We start from the raw sequence: 17,782 nt of genomic DNA, 5'->3' as shown, positions 1-17,782 counted from the left end.
AGGCTGTCATTTCTGCACTACACAGGAAGTTGTGGGATGAGGAATGGTTGGTGGTGCCGGCCAATAAGCTTTTGTTGAGGAAGTCAACAACCTGGCCATGGTGTTCCTCCTGGCAGTTGCTCAGGCAGTATGAAGCGACTCTCAAACGACTTAGAATCAGGCACTGCCCTCTCACACATAGCTTTTTACTCCGACGAGAGGATCCCCCATTTTGTGATGCTTTTGGCATGCACATATCTATTCACCATATTTTAACAGAGAACATTTTATATCATGATGCAAGAGCAGAAGGAAATATTGGTGAGGATCTGCCCTCTATTTTAGCCGATGATGAGACAAGTGTGACTAAGGTTTTAAAGTTTTGTGACGTGTCTGGACTCTGGCCTAACATTGTAGGGTGGAGGTTTTAGTATGTTGCGCAGTGGCTGGCTCCTCTTTCTTTCTTCTTGCGGTCAGCCAACCACATCCATCTGCTCTATTTTTTTACCTTCTTATACCTCTTTCATCCTGTTAAGTTATTCTTTTAATATTGACACAATACTTCGTTCCATGCTTCTGTATGGTTACACACATAGTTTAGCCAGTTTTTGTTATCTTTGTTGTCTGTGCTGTTTTATCTTCCTGTTTTGTGTATTTTACCGACACTCATTTCAATGTGTTTTTGTGGGGGTGCTGAAGACCTTGCTGTTATGTGCCCATTACAAACATCTCCACTCGTAAGAATAAACATAAAAAGTAACTCAGCTGAATAAGTGGGAGGAGAGCACAATAGATATCCAGAATTGTGAGTAATTTACTGTACAATAACACACAGTAATATAACTGAGATTACAATACAACTTGAACCCACAACTGGCTACTGCCTGCTTAAGATTCAGGGTGATGTGTACTCAGAGTAACTCCAAGCATCATATGACACAGAATTAGAGACTTCCTTCCCTAGTGAATGTGTACATTTCGCGGAACTTTTGAAATCTTCTACAATTAGGGTAGTGATATACCAGTCGAAATGAGTAAATTTTTACCAAAAGAGAGGTTACAGTCCGTATTTCAGAATGTTGACATTGCTCTTAGAATATTTCTATGTTTTATGGCACTTACAAATTGTTCAGCAGAACACTCGTTTTTGGCTCTTAAAAGACTGAAATTGTAGCTACATTCTACATTGTCTGAGGAGAAACTGAATGCCTTGTCCATTCTTCACACTGAAGCTGACCTCTTAACTGATAACCGTCTGAATTACGAAGATATGATCAACTTTTCTACCATCAAAGCCAGACGCAAACTTTGCTGACTGATGAGTTTGTCTATTTATTCATATTAGTTTTAAAAATTTTAGATTATGATGTGATTTTTATTGTAACTTAGAGCAAGTTCATTGGATTTACAAACTACACATTACCTGCTTATTTTACAATTGCCGATGGCAAAACGTGAAACTGAACATCGTTTACGTGCAGACGTGACAGAAGGCACCCGACAAAACTAAACAATACCCGACTGACCCAGGCCGCTCGGCACTGTACAGTCAAGTCATACTGATACTGTAGTATATTACAACTGATGCGTATTCTTGGCATCCACTGAAATCTATAGTTATGGTGGATATATACGTTATCGGAGAGCATCTAGCTGCACATACACTAGTGCGTGATAACTGTTAGATTGGAAATGGAATTCCATGCTTCTTGACAGAGCATAGGGGAGGTGCGGGAGACCCACACCGTCATACAGGGTAAGGTCCTACTGGAGGTGGTTTGCCGTTGCCTTCCTCTGACAGTAGTGGGGATGAATGATGATGATGAAGGCAACACAACAAGACCCAGTCACCTCGAGGCAGGTGAAAATCCCTGACTTCGACGGCAGTCGAACCTGGGAACCTGTGCTCGGGAAGAAGAACGCTACCGTGAGACCAAAAGCTCTGGAAAACTATTAGATTATAAAACAAATTTGATTTTTCCACACTAGTCTGTGAAATTATGTAATAGCAAGTCCAGTCCTGTGTTTGTTCATTTGTATTTAGTTATTAGTTTGTGCACTGAAAACTCTGTTTCATTTTCATTTCTTACACTTTCCTATGGATTCATGTATTAATATCAAACGTGTTTTTTTTATCTGCTACACATTCAAGTTATTGAATCGTAAAACTACACCTTAATTTTAATTTTGAATGCATCTCTTTAAGTGTACGTATTAATTTCTAATGTAGGGCATGTTTCCTTCAGTTTTTAGATTGTAACACAACTTTTTTATTTTGATTTTGTACGGTTTCATGTAAAAGAACATGTTAACAGTGAATGTACAGCAAAAATCCGTTGTCTCCAACACTCTCTGCTGAATTTCCTTGTGTCCATTTTTGTTGTCATTCAACAGAATAATGTGTTAACACAATGCAGATTTTAGTTTTTATCCACTACCGTACACCAAGTACAGTTCAGGAACCATATTATATTTTGATTGAGCGCAAATAGACCGCTGACGCGTCCTTCAGAACAACGAATAGCAGAGTACAGAAATAGCTCAAAGCGCTCCCACCCAAAACAGCAATTGTGAAGTGATTGGGTAACAGTTATTATTTGAAACATTTTATATATATATATATATATATATATAAAACAAAGATGATGTGACTTACCAAACGAAAGCGCTGGCAGGTCGATAGACACACAAACAAACACAAACATACACACAAAATTCAAGCTTTCGCAACCAACGGTTGCTTCGTCAGGAAAGAGGGAAGGAGAGGGAAAGACGAAAGACGAAAAAGCATATATAATAATATGGAAAGCATATATATAATAAAAAATATATATAATAAGAACAAAGTCATGCTTAAAACATAATACACTGTCCTTCATTGGAGAATTTCAGAGACTGTTTAGTACATCAGATATGTCCAAATCAATAATTCAAAACTACTACAATATATTTTTTCAAAAAATGATAGGGCCAGTACGAGTGTTACATGTCATTCAACAGCAATTTAAATTGAGAAACATAAAACTGCAATTTTCATTAACATCTTACACACAAGATAAAGCATGTACAAATATGGCATTCATGATGTATGTAGGAAATAAATTTCTTGTTGTATGTGAATATTTTGTTGGACTTTCTAGGTTGGCTTGACAGATTACAACTGTTGAAATGCATACACACGTATCAAACAATGGAAAATCTAGGATGAAATGTAACAATATTAGAGAGGAAAGTTGCCACCTACCATGTAGTGGAGATGCTGATTCACGATAAGCACAACAAAAAGATTCACACAATTATATCTTTCAGCTATTAAGGCCTTTGTCAGAAATAGACACATATACACACACACGAACACACACTCACGCAAACGCAACTAGCGCACACGTCTGCAGTGTCAGACAACTGAAACCACACTGCAGTGCTGAAAGCTATAATTGTGCCTATCGCGTGTCAACTCAATTTAAACATAATTTAAAAGAATTTTTGGTGGCTAATCCTTCTATTCCATCCATGAGTTTCTCAACAAGTGCAGTAGGCCATTTTAATGAAATTTTATTATACTTTAATTTTTGACAATACTTGGTTGTAATACCCAAGTAACTACCTACTGTGTGAATGATGAATGTATGGAAAGCAGATGTAAGTCTTATGTCTTAAATAGTGGAAGTTTAATTTTAAATCTTGTACATAATCTGACTGTTCATAACTGAGGATCACGGAAATGAATAATTTATTGTAATTTTTGACAATACTTGGTTGTAATAGCCAAGAAAGTAGCAAATGTCTGAATGAGGGATTTAATGAAAGCAGATGTAAGTATTAACCCTGTAAATAATAGAAGTTTAAATTTAATTCATGTACATAATTTTACTGTTTATTGACTGAGGATAATTAAAATCAATGAAACTCAAGTTTTTCTAATTACGTTTTTGTAATGTGTTCATCTGACATGTTCCACACCCAGGAGGATTCCCTCTTTTGTGGGTCTATGGAATGAATAATTAATCTAATTTAATCTAAAAATATCTTCGCTATATGGTGAGTGGCAACTTTCCTCTCTAATACACATGTATCATGTGTGCAAGATCAAGAGAACATATTAATGACTTCCTGGCACATTATTTAAGCATTAGGTGTGTACCATAAGACATACCATCCAGACAGATCCAGTGTGACCCCAAATGCCATGGCAAGTCTTATGCAAACATATGTGTATAGTAATTTTACTTTTGAAGGGCAATTTGTAGTGATCTTTATGATACTGGAAAGTGTATACACAGTGTGAAGCAACTTGGAACTCTGAGGGGCAATATGTTGTAATATTTTAAAGCATTAAGTTAAGGTATGTTAGAATTCCGTAGGTTATGTTAAAAGACAATTTATCAAGTTATGATATCATGATTGTGAAATATTTTCCTGTCAGTTTCTGCTCATCCTCTTGCAAATCTGATAATTATGACATAGCTATGTTGAAACTCGATATTCAATAAAATACTTTTTAGAGAGTTGCCAAATCGTACTGTGGACAGAGCTCCAAACAATGAATGTGCTCATATTCACAACCAAACACCTTTCAGACTCTCTGGTGAACAAGTGATCATATCTTATATCACAGAGAGTGTGCTTCTTCAGGCCCATGTTTATTGGACTGGATGCAGGATCAAAATGGTGTCCGTTATTTCAGATTATAAATAGTAATGGGTACAATAGTGAAAACAGTGGATACACAGATGAGCCTAGACATTGTGACTGCTGTCCACCATGAGATAGTGTTGACTGGAGGTGCTGTGGGCAAATGACATGGTAAGGAAAGTATATAAGCATAGGAGAGACAAATGAGAAATTATTCTAGTGACAGTCATGGCCAAAATCAGGAAATCTACTGACATCAGTGTCTTCAACAAAGAGCACATATTTATGGCCGAGCACCCTGAAATGAACATAATGGAAATTGTGAAGCTAGTTAGCTGTTTATGTGCTGCTGTTGTGAGCATCACTCGAGAGTAAATGAATTAAGGTGAAGCCACGAGTAGGCAAGAACATGCAAGATGTCTATGACTGATTACAGTAAATTTACAGAGGTTTGTCCACTTCATAAGGTTGGATAGGAGGCGAGCTGCGGCAGATCTGAAAATGGAGTATGGTACTGGAGCAGGCACAAGTGTTTTGGAGCTTACCGCTTAGTGCACATTGTCAAAAGTGGGGCTGTGCGGCGAACGACCACTATGTGTTCCCATTTTGACCCGAGACATCATTGATTATGATTGCTACATATCAAGGATCTTTGAGATTATAATGTGGATCAGTGTAAATGTTTCACCTGGTCAGATGAATCACACTATCACGTGCAAGCTCCATGATCACAAACCACCGGCCAGTAATTGATGGGAATTGGATTATTTGTGCATGGACATCAGGTGCCATATATCTGGAGGAGCTTAGCAATGCCTGCTATGCAGAATTATTACTATATTGCTTTCCAAATCCAGACCAGAATACTGTTAATCACTTGTTTTGGCTCATTAGAGTAGTAGTAATGAACCTTACAAGGAGAACAGTGGACATAATTTTTTTTTTGTTCACTGACTTAAATTAAAATACACATTGTCACAAGAGCTGACCTGTGCGTGTGATTGCAGTTTTAGCATAAATATTAAATAAAATGAGGAAATATTTAACAGTAACAACATTGTAGATAATGGACCGTAGCGAACTGGTATTAGGTAGCTCAGTAGACAGACAGGAAGTCTGTCTTCAGAGGGTATGGGGAAGTGACTGCACTATTAGAAACATTTATCTCAGTCACTATGGCATGAGTTGAAAGAACAGTCACTACCTGTATGCATTAAAAGACAAGGATAATGGCCTCTGAAAGTAACAACCTACAAATCAGGAAAAGGTTTCTGGAAGCATACACATTGAATGTGGTGGCATTGTATGACCGTGAGCCCTGGACTATGGGGACTGAGGAAAGGAAAAGACTGAATTCTTTTGAGATATGATATTAAAGGCACATCTTGGAAATAAGGTGGTCTGCTAAATGGTTAAGAGTGGGAGGGGATAGGAGTATATGGAAGGCTATTGTTGAAAGACGAGTTCAGATTAGTGGCCATGTGTTGACATATGAAGAACTCCTAAAGACAATAAATTGGGCATCTATCGAAGGTGGAACAACTACAGGAAGGCCATGACTGAAGTACAGATCAAATTACAAAAGATATTGGCTGTAACTTTTACACAGAAATTTAAAAGAAGGCAGAAACATATAAGGACTGGAGACTCTGTCAACAAATCCTGGGTTTGATGAGTAAAGGACGAAATGCTGTGTAATACCCGTAGGCAAAGCCTTTGTGATATTCGTTCTTTATTTCCTGAGGCTATCAACTATTGGCAGTAAAAGGTATTAACTTGTACAGCATGGGAAAATTAGTTACCAGCTCCGTAGTTCATATTAGGGCTGTAAGGGACGTTCAATTTGGTTTCACCTCTGATTCTAGTAGTGTTGAGACACAGTTTGTGCCAAATGTAAATTTTTAGTACTTGAACATTAAAAACTTCCAAAATCGAATCTGGTAATGGCAGTAGTGTTAAGAAATGTAAAATTTCGCAATTCACAAAAAAAAAGACAGGGTCCCATGATTAGAATATGTGAGTCCCAGATGGGATTTGTGAACCTGTACAAATATCTGGATGTAACAATTTCTAGGAACATGAAAAAACACACTGGCTCAGATGAAGCAGATGTCAGACTTCTGTTCATTAGTAGTATGCTGGAGCAATGCAGGCAACAAGGGAGGTTGCTTACAAAACAGTCATATACTCCATCTTCCAATGTTGTTACAGTGTGTGAGACACACATGAAGGTAGGACCTACAGGGGTTATTGGATGTATACGGAGTTGAGCAGCACAAATGGTCACATATTTTTTGAACCACGGGTGAGCATCACAGAGATGCTGAAACAACTGAAATTCCAAATGCTTGGAAATATATGCACACTATCCCAAGAAAGTCTGTTTAGTAAATTTCAGAACTTGAATGTAAAAAAAAAAACTTAAAAAATGGATTTAGGTAATGAGAGTAGTGTACTTCAACTCTACTCATATCTCAGATGGAGGAATGCAAAGACAAGCTTAGACTAATTACAGTGTGCACAGAGGCATTCAAGTAATTATTTGTCCCATCGTCCATACTTGAATGGAATGAGAAAAGGCCTTAATAACGAGTACAGTAGAATGTATCCTCACTGGTTTACAGAGTATGGCTGTAGACACATCTTTTGTGAGTGTTGTATTATGGGCAGTCAAGGGAGGTTGTGGCTAGCAGATTTTTTTTTTTTTTTTTTTTTTTTTTTTTTTTTTTTTTTTTTTAACCACAGAAGAATGACAGTTGTTGTTGACAAATCATCATTCACAATATATATATATATATATATATATATATATAAATGACCGAGTAGATAGTGTCAGAAGTTCCATGTGGCTTTTCGCGGATGATACTGCAGTATGCAGAGAAGTTGCAGCATTAGAAAATTGCAGCGAAATGCAGGAAGATCTGCAGCGGATAGGCACTTGGTGCAGGGAGTGGCAGCTGACCCTTAACATAGACAAATGTAATGTATTGCGAATACATAGAAAGAAGGATACTCTATTGTAAGATTATATGACAGCGGAACAAACACTGGTAGTTGATACTTCTGTAAAATATCTGGGAGTATGCGTACGGAACGATTTGAAGTGGAATGATCATATAAAATTAATTGTTGGTAAGGCGGATGCCAGGTTGAGATTCATTAGGAGAGTCCTTAGAAAATGTAGTCCATCAACAAAGGAGGTGGCTTACAAAACACTCGTTTGACCTATACTTGAGTACTGCTCATCAGTGTGGGATCCATACCAGATCGGGTTGACAGGGGAGATAGAGAAGATCCAAAGAAGAGCGGTGCGTTTCATCACAGGGCTATTTGGTAAGCATGATAGCGTTACGGAGATTCTTATCAAACTCAAGTGGCAGACTCTGCAAGAGAGGTGTTCTGCATCGCGGTGTAGCTTGCTGTCCAGGTTATGAGAGGGTGCGTTTCTGGATGAGGTATCAAATATATTGCTTCCCCGTACTTATGCCTCCTGAGGAGATCAAGAATGTAAAATTAGAGAGATTCGAGCGCGCACGGAGTCTTTCTGGCAGTCGTTCTTCCCGCGAACCATAAGCGACTGGAACAGGAAAGGGAGGCAAAGACAGTGGCACGTAAAGTGCCCTCCACCACACACCATTGGGTGGCTTTCGGAGTATAAATGTAGATGTAGATAGAGATGTGTGTGCGCTGTGAGGTGTGGGAGGCAGGGGGTTAGTACATTTTCCTGTAACGAAGAAGAGTATTAGAGATGTGGAAACTGGCAATATCCAACAAGTGACTTTCAGGTGTCAGTTAGAAGCCAAAACAGTCTCTAAAACCTGTCTTTAAGTGCAACCTTCAAGTCCTACACACTTAATCAGTGTCGGAGATGGTCAGCATATATCAACCACTCCTGTGCATGAAACATAGTCATAATGAGACCTAAGAGAAGTGTGACGTGAAATTACTTCAGTGAAAAAATACTCAGTGTACAAAATATGTGAGAAATGATATTCAAAAACAGGCAGCGGAACTGTAGATTCAAAAGGCCAGTTAAAGTGATTACATATTACTGAATATGAACAGTGGAGGAATTCAGATATGAAAGTTGTGTTATTTCACTCATCCTCCAGGTGCCACAAGAATCTGGGAAAGATGTAACTTTCTATGGAAGTTTTGATGAGAAGTACTAACCGCGACCAAAAGAAACACAGGTTATTCCCTGAAATGACTGACCATGCTGATGTGTGCTATTATATTTTGGAGTAACTCTTCCCATTCTAAAAGGATATTTTTGGTTCATAAATGGGCGGTTTGAGCAATAAGTGGTGTAAGTTCAAGAACCTCTTGTCAACCCCTGTTCACAAGTCTGGGTATTTTGACATTGGCCTCTTAATATACACTACTGCCCCTTAAAATTGCTACACCAAGAAGAAATGCATATGATAAATGGTTATTCATTGGACAAATATATTATACTAGAACTGACATGTGATTACTTTTGTGGCGGCGTTCGTAGCGACAAACAATTCGCTGTAGAAACGGCTTACGAAGTCACCGCCACACTTTTAATAGCGGGCCGACCGGTCCGCTGGAACAGTGAACTGAAAGATGAAAACCCAAACACTCTGATTAAATAAAAGTCGGTACTTATCTTTATTAACGAAGATACAGAAACACAGTAGTGAACTCCGTGTCTACAGAAATCTGTCTAGTTCGGGTCGGAGCGGCTAGGACAGCGTCGGCTGACGACAAACAACAACTCTGCTGCGATGAACACACAACTGACTAGCAAGTACACAATTCGGTGGCGAGTATACAACTGAGCGGCGAATACAGAACTGTCCTAGCGCTCGTGACTCCAGTGCTTAAGAAACCAGAAGCCAGCGGTGGCGCGCGCAGACTTGCGGCGATTTCCTGTCTCGCTGGCGCTGCTTATGCGGACGGCGTCCGGACTTTGATGCTGCCAACCTTTTGGCAGCGGGCTCGGGTGGCATTACTGGCTAGGATATAACACTTACATTTTCACGCAATTTGGGTGCGTAGATCCTGTGAAATCAGTACCCACAACAACCACCTCTGGCCGTAATAACGGCCTTGATATGCCTGGGCACTGAGTCAAACGGATCTTGGATGGCTTGTACAGGTACAGCTGCCCATGCAGCTTCAACATGATACCACAGTTCATCACGAGTAGTGAATGGCATATTGTGACGAGCCAGTTGCTTGACCACCATTGACTAGACGTTTTCAATTGGTGAGAGCTCTGGAGAATGTACTGGCCAGGGCAGCAGTCGAACATTTCCTGTATCCAGAAAGGCCCGTACAAGACCTGCAACATGCGGCCGTGCATTATCCTGCTGAAATGTAGGGTTTCACAGGTATCGAATGAAGGGTAGAGCCACGGGTCGTAACACATCTGAAATGTAACGTCCACTGTTCAAAGTGCCGTCAATGAGAACAAGAGGTGACTGAGACGTGTAACCAATGGCACCCCATACCATCACGCCGGGTGATACGCCAGTATGGCGATGACGGACACACGCTTCCAATGTGTGTTCACCGCGATGTCGCCAAACACGTATGCGACCATCATGATGCTGTAAACAGAACCTGGATTAATCTGAAGAAATGACATTTTGCCATTCGTGCACCGAGGTTCGTCGTTGAGTACACCATCGTCGATGCTCCTGTCTGTGATGCAGCGTCAAGGGTAACCGCAGCCATGGTCTCCGAGCTGATAGTCCATGTTACTGCAAACATCGTAGAACTGTTGATGCAGATGGTTGTTGTCTTGCAAACGTCCCCATCTGTTGACTCAGGGATCGAGACGTTGCTGCACGATCCGTTACAGCCATGCGGTTAAGATGCCTGTCATCTCGACTGCTAGTGATAGGAGGCCGTTTGGATCCAGCACGGCATTCCATATTACCCTCCAGAACCCATCGATTCCATTCTCTGCTAACAGTCACTGGATCTCGACCAACGTGAGCAGAAATGTCGCGATATGGTAAACTGCAATTGTGACAGGCTACAATCCGACCTTTTTCAAAGTCGGAAACATGATGGTACGCATATCTCCTCCTCACACGAGGCATCACAACAACATTTTACCAGGCAAGGCCGGTCAACTGCTGTTTGTGTATGAGAAATCAGTTGGAAACTTTCCACGTGTCAGCATGTTGTAGGTGTCGCCACCGGCGCCAGCCTTGTGTGAATGCTCTGAATAGCTAATCATGTGCATATCACAGCATCTTCATCCTGTCGGTTAAATTTCGTGTCTGTAGCACATCATCTTCGTGGTGTACCAATTTTAATGGCCAGTAGTGTATATATCCCTTACTGTCTTTTCTTGTTAACAATATTAGCTTATTCCCAAGAATAAGCAGCGTTCACTCAGTTAATACTCGGCAGAAGTCAAACATGCGTTTGGACTGGACTTCCTTAACTCTTGTGCAGAAAGGTGTGCAGTATACTGCTGCATCCGTTTTCAGTAAGCTACCACTTGAATTCAAAAATCTTAGCAGTAATCCACGTTTTCAAATCGAAACAGAAGAGTTTCCTCATAGGTCACTCCTTCTATTCTGTCGAGCTAGTTGAAAAATTAAGCTGATTCTTGTTGTATTGTTGATTGCTGTGTTTACTTCAACTTATGCTTTGACTTTTTTCCGGTTCATAAACATTTTATTTTTGTCTGTTATTACCTTTATGTTGTAATTTCACACAGTGACACATTCCATTACCTTGATGATTTGCTTCTCAATTTGGTCCTGCAGAACTTGACGTGTAAATAAGTAAATAAAAAGTCTAACTCTTACAACATTGCAAAATACACAAAAATGCAAATGACAAAATAATGAAGACATACCTGGCCATTTATATTATCACATTATTCTGGGTGTTACCAGGTGTGAATAACAGGCAGCTTTATTGTTGGATAATTAATGAATAATTAAATAATTTATAATTAACATAGAATTGCTAGTAGAATAAATGAGAATGAAGATTCAGCATAGTTCATTATAGTTTTGCTATTGTAACCCATGTCGATTGCTGTACATATTTTTCTAGGTTTTGTTAATTGATTCTCTATTAATTCAGTGACTTTCAAGCCAAAACTGTAAGTGATACAAATACATTGCTTCTACCATTCACTGCTGCAACACTGTAATACTGGTCACCACTTGTATCTTGTTTGTAGTATTCAGTTGCCCACAGCATTGCTTTCCGCGTGATTGTGAAGTTTCATGAATCATAAAGATACCCCAATTTTCACAGTTTGGGCCATATGGGCAAATTAGAAGGTGCAACGAATTCATCTTGTCAAAACAGTTTGTGGTTCTTAGGTTTTAATGCACTTAACTGGAAACATACAGATCAATTTCGTAGCCAATATTCTGCAGTTGTCATGCAGCAGTTAGCAAGAGGTCCCAGAAAGTGGCCAAATGCTCTTGTCCACACCACTTCCCCCTCCCCTCCAACTCTAATCGGCTGGACTATCCAAGCCCTGTGTGAGTACACCTTTAGTGGCTTGCCACCTTTTCACAAATTTCCAAAACTTCAACTCTCTCACTGACTCTGCCTACAGCATAATGGCACTTACATGTAAAAGCACATGTCAGTCAGAAACTGATTAACGGCTGAATGCGTTTAAACTTACGTCTACAATGGATACTGTACACTTCTCATATTGCAAGAACAGTACGTATGTTTCTGTAAGTTAAATGAATAAAATGCACTGAAATGAAAATAATGCAGCAGTAGGGAAGAGAACAGTGAAGGTGAATGATGTGAGCTACGGTCAATGAAAACTGAAGCCAAATTCAAACTTTCATCATCACTCATATGATTTCTAAACACCACTACATGAGGTTTTTTGCTAGTATAAGTGGGAATAGTACTGCAGGGGAATGGTGTTGGAGGAGGACAATTGTGTAATCTTCCACATTGTTTATCACATGGACAATCTCGTGTCATAGTGTTCTCAAGTCATACAAGGAAACATCATTGGCAATGGGAGTATGAGTTTGCTTTGGTGGTATGTTCAGATAGCCAAAGTATAAAGTGATGGATCCACAAATATTTGATTTTCAGGACACATTCACCACCAAGCGAACTGACACTGAAATGCTGAAATCATGATCAGTTTCTAGGTTTAACACTTAGCTAATATAACACCACCAGATCTCAAGACAAAACACAGTGCCTCTGAGAATAGAGTAAGGTAGGCACTATCAGTTCCTAGGAAATCCCCAATGAACAAAATTTATTTTCGCTGTCCACATCCCGCACTGAAATCTGAAAAAATGTCTATATATGATCCAAACAGAATCCACCTCCAGACAGTCTTATGGTTTCGACACCAGGTCATGAACTGTAGGTAACCCAGGTTCAAATCAAGGTCTGGCACAGTCAATTGTCTTGATGTATTAATTTGTGAAGTGTAGACTAGTTTCATCTGTGCTTCTTGTATTCTGTGTTTCACCTGTACTTAACTAATTTCCTTTGATTTAGGAGGAGGATGAACCACCTTTTCGTGAGATCGAGTTCATGATTGTTAAAGAAGGACCTCCGGTAAGTACTAAAATATATCTATCATTATATGCATATATATACTCTGAAAGCCACTGTGCAGAACATGATTTACTAGGCAGAATGCCCTGACGGTTCCTTTCAAAAGGATGTGTTTGATTTCCTACCTCATTCTCATCCTGTTCTTCATCCGTAATGATCTTGTTATTGGTAAAATATTAATTCCTAATCTGTCTTCCTCTGTTCTTTTGAACACTTTTTGTCTGGAATGATAAGGCAGGAGGAACAATAAATGAAAAATACAAAAGTATGATTTAGACTTTCTCAGTAAGTTGCTTGGAAAAAATACAGTTGGTTCAGTTCTGTGCAAGGAAACATGTTTTGTCATCAATAACAATACAGTACATGGGAAAGGAAATATGTATAACTAATTTTCAAAATTCCAGTGTGTGCATGTTAGTGAGAAGTTATTGTAAATCATGTATTATAGACCTTCTCAAATGCTTGAGTTCAGCCACATTTGCTCAATGCATATTTGCTGATTTTGCTGAGATGAGCTTTAGAAAATTAGCCTGCTTTGAATACTTCTGTTTGTTGAAATCAAATGGACTAATCTTTTGGGATAATTTCCACAAAATTGGTGTCCATCCACAAATTTCACATAGGCAACAGTTCAAAAGAATATGCGTGTTATTATCAGTCTTGGAATCTGTTTACTCTCTTATGCAGTTAGGTTTAAAAATAATAGTAGCATCCATAAATATAACACTAGAATACATTTAAAAATCATGGGGTTCAAAGGCACACTCCAAAATGTCCATGTAAGCAAATGAAATTTATTACCTTCAATGAAATCTTGACAAGTCCACTTAGCTCAGTGGACCCTGCCTCCAGCCAGCTAATGGCTCCACACTCTTAAGGTGCCTCATCTTTTCGAGTACTTCTATGCTGACCAAGAGGCAAAACTTACCTAGAATAACAGGAAAAAAGTACACAAAACTACACTCGTGCACATGTTCTAGAACGTCAGATTCTTGTAGTCTTTCCATATATGCAAAATAACTTCACAGAGGATTAATTACTTTTGACTCTTTTAAATTACCAACTCCAGGGCCCACAACTTGCCATCTCAGTTGTGCAAGAGCTGCTGTTGGACTTCTTCAGTTTAGTGAGCTCCCAATCACGCAGAAAACTATTGCAGCGTTAAGGCCTTTCAGTTAATCAGAATCAGGAGCTGTAATATAGGCATTTCCATTGGGTTTTTCCAGCTGGCACTACTAGAACTTTTTGCCAGGGCCTTCAGAAGTCCCTATCCAATGGGTTTTGGAAAATGCCAGAGACTCTGGGCTTGTGTTGCTTCTGATGTCTTCTTCCTCTGTCTCAACAGCCTGTCTTTAACACTGCCATGAGGAAAAGCAAAGCCATAAACCAACCATGCAGACTCCAACCACAAACAATTTTAGGAAGATTAGGGAATGACTGGCCCACCACCTGCAGGCTGAAGGAAACCTTGGCCTGGATAGTGGCTTAGGCACACACCTGGCGAGCAACAGGTCAGGGCAAGAAGTGATGTTTTACACACCATCTCTTGTGAAACCCAAATTGTCAGTTAATGAAAGTTTGGATGGAAGCAATGAATCTGTACCACACATTTGCAAGAGTCTTTTATTGAACTGTAATCATAAAATTGTTTATTACACTACTGGCCATTAAAATTGCTACACCAAGAAGAAATACAGATGATAAACGGATATTCATTAGACACATATACTAGAACTGACATGTGATTACATTTTCAATCAATTTGGGTGCATAGATCCTGAGAAATCAGTACCCAGAACAACCACCTCTAGCCATAATAACGGCCTTGATACGCCTGGGCATTGAGTCAAACAGAGCTTGGATGGCGTGTACAGGTACCGCTCCCCATGCAGCTTCAACACGATACCACAGTTCATCAGGAGTAGTGACTGGCGTATTGTGACGAGCCAGTTGCTCAGTCACCATTGACCAGACGTTTTCAATTGGTGAGAGATCTGGAGAATGTACTGGCCAGGGCAGCAGTCAGACATTTTCTGTGTCCAGAAAAGCCTGTACAGGACCTGCAACATGCAGTCATGCATTATCCTGCTGAAATGTAGGGTTTCGCAGGATCGAATGAAGGGTAGACCCATGGATCATAACACATCTGAAATGTAACATTCACTCTTCAAAGTACCGTCAAAGCGAACAAGAGGTGACCGGGACATGTAACCAATGGCACCCCATACCATCACGCTGGGTGATACGCCAATATGGCGATGACGAATACACGTTTCCAATGTGTGTTCACCATGATGTCGCCAAAAATGGATGCGACCATAGTGATGCTGTAAACAGAACCTGGATTCATCTGAAAAATTGAAGTTTTGCCATTCGTGCACCCAGGTTCGTCGTTGAGTACACCATCGTAGCCGCTCCTGTCTGTGATGCAGCGTCAAGGGTAACCGCAGCCACAGCGAACTCATAGTCCATGTTGCTGCAAACATCGTCGAACTGTTGATGCAGATGGTTGTTGTCTTGCAAATGTCCCCATCTGTTGACTCAGGGATCGAGACGTGGCTGCACGATCTGTTACAGCCATGCGGATAAGATGCCTGTCATCTCGACTGCTAGTGATAGGAGGACGTTTGGATCCAGCACAGTGTTCGGTATTACCCTCCAGAACCCACCAATTCCATATTCTGTTAACAGTCATTGGATCTCGACCAACGCGAGCAGAAATGTCGCAATACGGTAAACCGCAATCACGATAGGCTACAATCAGACCTTTATCGAAGTCAGAAATGTGATGGTACTCATTTCTCCTATTTAGACGAGGCATCACAACAACATTTCACCAGGCAACGCTGGTCTACTGCTGTTTGTGTATGAGATATCGGTTGGAAACTTTCCTCGTGTCAGCACGTTGTAGTTGTCGCCACCGGTGCCAACCTTTTGTGAATGCTCTGAAAAGCTTATCACTTGCGTATCACATCATCTTCTTCCTGTTGGTTAAATTTCATGTCTGTAGCACGTCATCTTTGTGGTGTAGCAATTTTAATGGCCAGTAGTGTATGTATGTACCAGTCAGACGATAAAATGAATGATGTGTTCTATTGCTGCTAATCATCACATACTTGGCCTGGATTTTCATCCCCTAAATGTGGAGCCCTTCCCCCCATTTCAGGTGTGCAAAATGAGAGAGGCTGTCCACTGTTTACTATTTGGGTGTCGAGCTTGTGATAAGAAACTGTAGTTTCATATTAGTTGGTATTCTGACACACTGATATTGCCGTAGGCTTGAAGACTGCTCATTCTTGCTGAATTTTAGAAAAACATCATCTACATCTACTGGGTGGGACAGATTAGTATTGTTACTTTTATGATATATTGATAGTTTTGTCTTATGGACCGTCTGACAGCAACTGAATAAAACACAGTTTTAGTGCAATACGCTTTCGCCTTTATTTTCTGCAAGGCATCATCAGTGGCAGCTTGCATGGACAATTTCTTACATATTATGCTCCTGTTGCATTTTTGGTGTTTTTCTTCTTCTTATGAATGCCAATTTGCGGTTTTTTTCCCACATTACACAGCACTATGAACTAAACGCGCACCCAAGGAACGACTCACACCAGACGAGTGTAACCCCTATGTTTACATGGTAGAGTAATGGTGGTGTACGTGTATGTGGAGAACTTGTTTGCACAGCAATCACCGACATAGTGTAACTGAGGTGGAATAAGGGGAACCAGACCGCATTTGCCGAGGCGTATGGAAAACCGCCTAAAAACCATCCACAGACTGGCCGGTTCACCGGACCTCGACACAAATCCGCCAGGCGGATTCGTGCCAGGGACCAGGAGCTCCTTGCGTTAGACCGCATGGCCAACCGGGCAGGCTCAGCTTCAGTAAAGGGACTTCACAGAATGCATGTGGTTGCATCAAGATGGAGTGCCTCCTCACTACACACTTGAAATGTGTTACTTCCTAAATGAACACTTTCCAGGATGGTGCATAGGTTGTGGTTCATCAGCAACACCAGCTCCCTTGAAATGGCCACAAAGAAGTCCTGAACTCATCACTCCTAAGAACACATTATGGAAAGTTGTTAAGGCACATGTATCAGCACATCATTATGCTACAAATGAACTGTGTATGGCTGTTGAGGATGTGTTTTTGCACTATAACACTGTACAAGTTCAAAAATACATCAGGAAAAACAGATGCATATGGAAATGAGTGTACCGCATGATGGGGAATGTACCGATATGTTGGACGCTTATTACATAAGTACCGGGTGATCAAAAAGTCAGTATAAATTTGAGAACTTAATAAACCACAGAATAATGTAGATAGAGAGGTAAAAATTGACACACATGCTTGGAATGACATGGGGTTTTATTAGAACCACAAAAAAAAAAAAATTGCTAGACGCGTGAAAGATGTCTTGTGTGCATCGTTTGGTGATGATCGTGTGCTCAGCCGCCACTTTTGTCGTGCTTGGCCTCCCAGGTCCCCAGACCTCAGTCTGTGCGACTATTGGCTTTGGGGTTACCTGAAGTCGCGAGTGTATCGTGATCGACCGATATCTCTAGGGATGCTGAAAGACAACATCCGACACGAATGCCTAACC

At 40.2% G+C, this 17,782-nt stretch overlaps 1 protein-coding gene across 1 annotated transcript in view; it reads left to right on the top strand.

Annotated features, from left to right (window-relative positions):
* LOC124717140 overlaps window positions 1-17,782 on the top strand; it is a 295,935-nt gene that overhangs the window by 77,637 nt on the left and 200,516 nt on the right. The window contains exon 5 of the mRNA XM_047243888.1: window positions 13,108-13,167. Coding sequence (XP_047099844.1) covers window positions 13,108-13,167 — 60 coding nt within the window. The remainder of the gene's footprint in view (window positions 1-13,107; window positions 13,168-17,782) is intronic.

The sequence above is a fragment of the Schistocerca piceifrons genome, chromosome 9, assembly GCF_021461385.2.
Source record: "Schistocerca piceifrons isolate TAMUIC-IGC-003096 chromosome 9, iqSchPice1.1, whole genome shotgun sequence".
Taxonomy (NCBI): domain Eukaryota; kingdom Metazoa; phylum Arthropoda; class Insecta; order Orthoptera; family Acrididae; genus Schistocerca; species Schistocerca piceifrons.
This window is presented reverse-complemented; position numbering and strand designations above follow the sequence as displayed.